The sequence below is a fragment of the Otolemur garnettii genome, unplaced genomic scaffold (assembly GCF_000181295.1).
Source record: "Otolemur garnettii isolate 467f Iridium unplaced genomic scaffold, OtoGar3 scaffold00036, whole genome shotgun sequence".
Taxonomy (NCBI): Eukaryota; Metazoa; Chordata; class Mammalia; order Primates; family Galagidae; genus Otolemur; species Otolemur garnettii.
Window position 1 is genome coordinate 13166516 of NW_003852431.1, and position 8601 is coordinate 13175116.

At 36.5% G+C, this 8601-nt stretch overlaps 1 protein-coding gene across 3 annotated transcripts in view; it reads right to left on the reverse strand.

Annotated features, from left to right (window-relative positions):
- The window catches only part of PIBF1 (progesterone immunomodulatory binding factor 1), a 263961-nt gene that overhangs the window by 92065 nt on the left and 163295 nt on the right, over positions 1-8601 (reverse strand). For all 3 annotated transcript variants that reach the window (XR_002773386.1, XM_003789727.3, XM_023513174.1), the window contains exon 14: positions 7843-7945. Coding sequence is in view for 2 of the 3 variants with exons in the window: in XM_003789727.3 (XP_003789775.1) it covers positions 7843-7945 (103 nt within the window). In the remaining variant the exon portion in view is untranslated. The remainder of the gene's footprint in view (positions 1-7842; positions 7946-8601) is intronic.

Sequence of the window (8601 nt, forward strand, 5' to 3'; positions counted from 1 at the left end):
CTCCCAAGTAGCTGAGACCACAGGCGCCTGCCACAATGCCTGGCTCTTTTTTGGTTGCAGCTATCATCGTTGTTTTGGTGGGCCTGGGCTGGATTTGAACCCGCCACCTTAGGTGTATTTGGCTGGCACCTTAGCCACTTGAGCCACAGGCGCTGAGCCAAAAGAAAAATCTTAAAAGCAGCTAAAGAAATAAACATTACCTAGAGAGAAACAAATATAAGGATGACAGCAATTATCTTGGCAGAAACAATGCAAACTAGAAGAGTGGAGCAACAGCTTTCAAGTACTAAAAGAGAGAGAGAAAAGTCAACCTCAAATTCTTCAGCCATGGAAAATACTTCTCCAAAAACAAAGGCAAGTCTGACACAGCCATTCCCAGGTGTACACTGAGCAAACCCATGTAAACGTGCACTCAAATATTTGGCTGTATTTGCATGTTTACAGCAGCATTATTCACAATAGCCAAAGGGTGGAAACAATCTAAACATCTTTCCCTCAAAGGATGGATGAATAAACAAGTTAAGGTAAATAAATACACATGACAGAATATTATTCAGCCATAAAAAGGAATGAAGTACTGGATGCATGCTACAATGCAGAGAGATGAATAATGAAAACATTATGCTCAGTGAAATAAACCAGACCCAAAAGCTTATATATTCTATTATTCTATTTATACAAAATATATCCAGCATCGGTAAATCCATAGAAATAAAGTGAGCTGGCGGTTGTCAGAGTCTAGGGGCAAAGAGGAATGGGGATTAACTGCTCAATGGGTACAAGATTTATTCTGGGGTGATAAAATGTTTTAGATCTAGGTAGAAATGGTGGTCCTGCATAGTAAATGAATAAATATTAAATGGTTTACCTGAAAATGTTTTATTTTATGTAATATGAATTTCACTTCAATAAAACATAATAAGAAAACCAAAGGTGAAGCACAAGAAACATAAGGAAAAAACAGAGAAAGTGGACTTTATCAAAATTAAGAATCCACAGGGCGGCGCCTGTGGCTCAAAGGAGTAGGGTGCCAGCCCCATATGCTAGAGGTGGTGGGTCCAAACCCAGCCCTGGCCAAAAATTGTAAAAAACAAACAAAAAAAAATTAAGTATCTGCCTCAAAGTTTTAGCAAAATACCCCAAACCAAACAAACAACCCCCTCCAAAACCTTTTGTGTAAACAATAAGTTGAAAGACAACCTACAAAATGGGAGAAAACATTAGCAAATCCTATATCTAATAAAGGTCCAGTATCCCGAATATGTAAAGAACTCTTGCAACTCAACAAGACAAACAACCCAATTCAAAAGTAGGCAAAGAGACAAGAAAAAAAGAGCCAACAACCCCGTATTTCACTGGACAAGAGACATGAATAGAACATTCTCTAAGAAGCAGACAAATGGCTAACAGACATATGAAAAGATGCTCATCATCTCTAAACATCAGAGAAATGCAAATCAAAACCACTCTGAGATTTCACCTAATCCCATGGAGAATGGCCCACATCCCACAGCTGCAGATGCTGGCATGGATGTGGAGAGAGGGGAACACTTTTACACCATTGGTAGAACTGCAAACTCATACAGTCTTTTTGGAAAGAAATATGGAGACTCTTCAAAGATCTCAAATTATATCTCCCATTTGACCCCACAATCCCACTATTAGGCATTTACCCAGAAGAAAAAAAATAATTTTACCATAAAGACATTTGCACTAGATTGTTTACTGCAGCTCAATTTACAATCACCAGGATTAGGAAACAACCTAAATGCCCATCAACTCAGGAATGGATTAACAAATTCTCGTACATGCACACCAAGGAATACTATTCAGCCATAAAAACATGGTGGCTTCACATCTTTTGTAATATCCTGGATGGAGCTGAAACCCATTCTTCTTAGTGAAGTATCATCAGAATGGAAAAGCAAACATCCAATATGCTCAATGCTAATATGAAGCCAGTAGATGATCCAATGCATGCCCACACAGGAGAAAAACTCATGTCAATTCAAGTTGGGGGGAGGAAGTGGGGTTTGGGGTGCTCCCACTGAATGGGCACAGGGTGGGGGTTGGCACACTTTCTGTGTGTGGGACATAACCACAAGAGGGACTCTACCTAACAAAATCAAATATTTTGACCTGGTTGCTTGTACCCTCACATTAACCTGAAATAAATTTACTTAAAATTAAAAAAAAAATAAAGACGACGACCAGGGAGAGGCAAATAAAAGTGGACAAAGGACTTGAATAGACATTTTTCTAAGAAATATATACAAATGGAAAATAAAGTACCCAAAATGTTGCGTAACACCATTAATCATTAGGAAAATGCATATCCAAATCATAAAATACCACTACATATCCACTAGGATAGCTAAGATGTGGAGAAATAAGAACCTTTGTCCTGGCTAGTGGGAAGAGAAAGTGGTATAGTTGCTGTGGAAAACAGTTCTGCGGTTTTTCAAAAAATGAGTCACAGAATTACCATGTATTCTAGAATGCTATTCCTTAGGTATACAGTTAACAAGAATTGAAAACAGGTGTTCAAACACAAACTTTGCATATGAATGTTCTTAGCAACATTACTCACAATAGACAAAAGCCTGTCAACTGATAAATGAGCAAACAAACTGTGGTATGTCTGTATAATGGAACATTATTCAGCCAAATAAAGGAATGAAGCACTTATAGATGGCATAATATGAATGAATCTTGAAAACAGTATGATATGTGAAAGAAGCCAGAAACAAAAGGTCGCATATCGCATGCTTCTGTTTACATGCAATACCCAGAACAGGCAAGTCCACAGAGAAAGAGAGCACATTAGTACTCGCTGGGGGATGGGGGGGGAGGGAAGAATGGGGAGCGACTGCTTAAGGCAGTGTTACTCAACCTGTGGGCCGTGACCCCTTTTTATGAAAATACATTACCGCATTAGAAAGGTTGAGAACCACTGGCTTATGGGGTACAGGTTTTCTTCTGGGATGATGAAACTGTTCTTTAACTAGAGAGTGGTAATGGATGTACAACATGGTAAACATACCATAAGCTACTAAACTGTACACTTTTAATGGTTACAATGGTGAGTTGTACATTATCTAGAATTTATCATGGGTGGGAATACACCTATGGTGCATCTTACTAGAGTACACGTGAAACTTACTAAATGTAGAATATAAGTGTCTTAACACAATAACTAAGAAAATGCCATGAAGGCTATGTTAACCAGTTTGATGAAAATATTTCAAATTGTATATAAAACCAGCACATTGTACCCCATGACTGCATTAATATACACAGTTAAGATTTGATTAAAAAAAATGGGTCCTAAAACATCTACTTTCAGTTAATTTGGTCATAGTAACATGACTGTGAGAACTGTACTTTAAACATGACTTGTCAAAAAAGAAATACAAAAACAAAAAAGTGAAATAGTAACTTTTTGCAATATACTGAAACAGAAAAAATTTATCACCAGCAGACCTACTCTATAAGAATTGTTAAAGAAGGTGTATCAAGCAAAAGGAATATGATACCATACTGCAGTTTATATCAGACAAAGGAATAAAGAGCACCAGGTAAGGTAACTGTTTAATTAAATGCAATACCTTTTTCTCATATTATTGTATCTCTTTATAAGATTATCACTGTTTAAATAAATAGCACTGTAGTGTGGGGGTTTGTGTATAAATAAAATGTATGACAACAAGAGCACAAAAGCCTGCAGGGGACAAATGGAAGTATACTGCTGTAGGGTTCTTTTTTTTTTGAGACAAGAGCCTCAAGCTGTCGCCCTGGGTAGAGTGCTATGGCATCACAGCTCACGGCAACCTCCAACTCCTGAGTTTAAGTGATTCTCTTGCTTCAGCCTCCCAAATAGCTGGGACCACAGGTGCTGAGCCTGTTGTAATGTTCTTATACTATACATGTAGGGGTAAAACATCATTTGAAACTACATGGTGATTAAGTTAAAGATATATACTATAATCCAAAGGAACCACAGTAATAACAAAACAAAGAGTTACAGCTAGTAACAATGAGATGCAGTGGAATGATAAAAATATTTAATTAATCCAAAAGAAGGCAGAAAAAAAGGAAGGGAACACAGACTAGATGGTGTCCAAAACAAAAATAGCAAGACAGTCTTAAATATATGATTTCAATAAACACATCACACATAAATGTTCTAGAAAAACTTCCAACCAAAAGTAGTATTTTGGGCCAGATGCAGTGGCTCATGTCTATAATCCTTCACTCCAGGAGGCTGAGGCAGGAGGATTGCTTGGGCTCAGGAGTTGGAGACCAGCCTGAAAAGAGCGAAACTCCATCTCTACTAAAAATAGAAAAAATTAGCAGGGCCTCGTGGTGGGTGCCTATAGTCCCAGCTACTTGGGAGGCTTAGGCAGGAGGATTGCTTGAACCCAAGAGTTAGAGATCGCTGTGAGCTAGGATGACTCCACAGCACTTTAGCCTGGGCAACAGAGGTAGATTCTGATCTCAAAAAAGAAAAAAAAAAGTCTTATTTTGTTAGGTTAAAGGTAGAAGGATGGAAAAATATATACCTTGCTAACACTAACCAAAAGATGTGAAATTTTTACAGTGAGAACTAAAAAATAAAAGTGCGGAGAGAAATTAAAGAACACTTACATAAAAGCAAAGATATAGTGTACTTATAGGTCAGAATATTTAATATTAAGATATTAATTTTTCTCATTTTATCTATGGATTCAAAACAATAACATCAAAATTATAGTCAGCTTTTTGGGTAGAAATCAATACATTGATTTTATAACTCAAATATAAAGAAATGCAATGAATATTCAAAAAGCTTCCAAAATGAACAGAGCTGGAAGACCAATATCATCTGATTTCAAGATTACAAAGTCATAGTGATCAAGATAGTACACTACTGACATGAAGACAAATGGATAACTAGAACAGAAAAGTGTCCAGAAATTAGACTCACACACCAATGAATAACTGGTTTTCAATGAAGGTGTTTTTCAAGAAATAATGCCAGAATAGTTGGATTTCAAAATTGCAAATATCAACATGAATTCCAATGTATATTTTACATACTATACAAAAATTAACTACAAATGGATCAGACCTAAAACTATGAAACATATAGAAGAAAACACATAAAAACCCTTGTGACTCTGGGTTAGGCAAAATATTTTAGATACAACACCAAAAACCCAACATAAAAGAACAAAAGAACAGAGTAATGAATGGTACTTAAGGAAAATTTCTTCCAAAGACACTGTTATTTCTTTAAGCTAACATTTGGCTCTAGTAAAAAAATAAACCAAAAACCCCCAAAAGACATTGTTAAGAGATGGAAAGAGAAGCCAGAGATTGGTAAAAAACATTTACCAATCATATATCTGATAAAGAACTAGTTTCTAGAATATATAAATAATGGTAAAAATGCGATTAAAAAGAAGACAAATAATTTGATAAAATAGATGAAAAATGTGAACTGCCATTTCTCCCAAGAAGATAAACAGAGGGTAAAGAAATGCAAATGAAAACATGCTTAATACCATTAGTCATGAGGGAAATGCAAAGTAAAACCACAAAGAAATACCAAATAAACAGCTCTCATAACGTATAAAATTTCAAAAACTAACCACATCAAAGCAAGGATGTAATAGGAAATGGAACTTTCATACACAACTGGTGGACATGTAAATGGTACAAACATTCTGGGAAACATCTCGGCAGTATCTTAAGATGTTAAATAGACACCTACCATAGGATCCATCTATTCCGCTCCTAGGTATTTAACCAAGAGAAAGGAAAGTGCATGTTCATACAAAGACTTGTACATAGATGCTCATATCCGCTTTACTTGGCAAAAGTTAGAAGTGACCCAATATCCATGAATGAATGAATGGGTAAGTGAACTGTGTTACATCTACACAATGAAATGTTACTCAGCAATGGAAAGAACGAAGCATGGATGAGATGAAACAACTATGCAGAGTGAAAGAAGACATTTAAAAAATGCAGACATACTGTGTAATTCCTTTTATATAAAAATTTAGAAAATGCATGTTAATCTACAGTAACTGAAAGCAAATCAGTGGCCGTGACAGGGAGGGTTTAGAGGAAGGGATTCTAAAGGTACACAAGGAAATCTTTGAAGCGATAGGCTGTATTTACTGTCTTCATTTTCGTGATATTTGCATGGGTTACATACAGGTGTCAAAAGTTATATTATATTACACTTTAAACATATGCAGTTTAGTGTGTGTCAGTTATACCTCAATAAAGCTGCTAGGAATTTTGGTTTTCATTTTGAGTATCACTCACAGTACTGTCATTTTGCAATTCATTTTTATATAACTTCAGGCATAATCTGAGTAGCATATAATTCAATGGCAATTCCAACATCAGACCTAAATATTAAACCTATATGTAAATCTCACCCAGCTTCAAACATTATCAATGTCTTTGGATTCTTTTATCTGTTGAGTCCTTCCCCCTTTCCTCATGGAGTATATATTTGTTTATTTTCTTCACAGAATTTTTTTTTTTTTTGAGACAGAGTCTCAAGCTGTCGCCCTAGGTAGAGTGCCATGGTGTCATAGCTCATAGCAACCTTCAACTCTTGGACTCAAGTGATCCTTTTGTCTCAGTTTTTCTATTTTTAGGAGAGACAGAGTCTCACTTTTGCTCAGGCTGGTCTCAAACTTGCGAGCTCAAGCAATCCACCTGCCTTGGCCTCTGAGAATACTGGGATTACAGGCGTGAGCCATTACACCCGGCCTCCTCACTGAATATATTAAAGCAAATTCCAGGCATCGTGCCATTTCATATCATAAATATTTTAGCATTTGAGTCTTTTTCTCTATATAAACCATGACTTATTTTAAAACTGCTTTATACAAAGTTAATTATACTTCATTCCACGAGCACTTACTATCTTATGTTTCCCCCAATTATTTATATGGGAGTGTGGGCACATTTAGAAATTCTCACTTCAATTAACTGAAATGCTCAGTGAGGTAGTTTCTTTTTTAAAGTTATGTGAAGATATACATGAATATGTCTATATACATTTTAACATTTTATGTAATTAATATGTACTATTAAATATTTATTTTATTTCATAAACATATCCTGATAGGTTATTAGAAATTAAAACCAGTATGAGGGATCAATATTACATTAGCAGGTGGTGCCCATAGCTCAGTGGCTAGGGAGCCAGACACGTACATCCAGGCTGGAGGGTTAGAACCTGGCCCAGGCCAGCTAAACAGCAATGACAACCGCAATAAAAAAAGTAGCCCAGGCTGGAGTGCAGTGGGTTGATCACAGCTGGAACTCTGAATTCCTGGGCTGAGGCAGTCCTCTACTCTCTGCCTCCCAAAGTGTGGCAATTACAGCATGAGTCACCATGCCTGGCCTGAACCTGATTTTGTAAGTTTATAATAAGTTAAGTATAGTTAGTAAAGAGATTTTTCATTAAATGCAGAGGTAAAAAGCAAATCTACTTTAAAAATAATATGTTAGTGAAAAAACCTGAAGTAAATGTCACCAAAATCTGCCAAACTTGTTTTGCCAGTTGATATTCTCAGAAATCACAGCTTTGCCTGTCTCGTCTGCATTTATACTTAGTCTGGGCATTTAATCTCCCTTTTGATCTTAGTTTTGCCATATACTATAAGTTGTTATAAGGCCTTAACATTCAGTTAGTTTCATAAATTGTGAACTCATTTTGTACCAGCAAACAGCTTATTCTAAAACTGCTCAGAAAATAAACAAAGGAGTTACAAAGAATTGAAATGAACACTGCGATTCTTTACACACGGCTCTTTTGTTTGAGCTATTTACCTCCTGGGAAAGCTGTGTCACTCGGTCCTTTTGATGTTCCAGGTCTTTTAAAATCAACGAGTTTTGTTTTTCTAACTGAAGCACTCTTCTTGCCAAGTGAACACTAGGAGAATGAAATGAGAAAATTCATGCTTAAAAAAGTGAAATGCTATATAAAATATTAAAAATGTGTTTGTGTGCTTAAGAACTGTTTCCTAGAAATGCTTAAATATTAACAGAAAAAATATGGAGACAAATAATATTTTCAGGTGCTAACAGTGCAAGAAGACTAAAATCCCCAAAACTCAGAATTTTAAAATGTAACATTGAAATCTCCATAATATAACTGTGATATATTGATTACTGCAATAACGGTTTTTAGTTCTTGCTATAAGGGTAGAAAGGTACATTATGATACTTGTTAGGGAAGACTACAAGATAGTAATTTACAGCTTATCTCTACTTTTATAAAAATTTCCCAATTATAAACAAATTAGGAAATTAGTTGAAACATGATGAACAGGGCTCGGCGCCTGTGGCTCAAGCGGCTAAGGCACTAGCCACATACACCTAAGGTGGCAGGTTTGAATCCTCAGCCTGAGCCCGCCAAACAACAATGACAGCTGCAACCAAAAAATGGCCAGGCGTTGTGGTGGGCGCCTGTGGTCCCAGCTACTTGGGAGGCTTAAGCAGGAGACTTGCTTGAGCCCAGGAGTTGGAGGTTGCTGTGAGCGTGATGCCATGGCACTCTACCCAGGGGGATAGCTTGAGGCTCCGTCT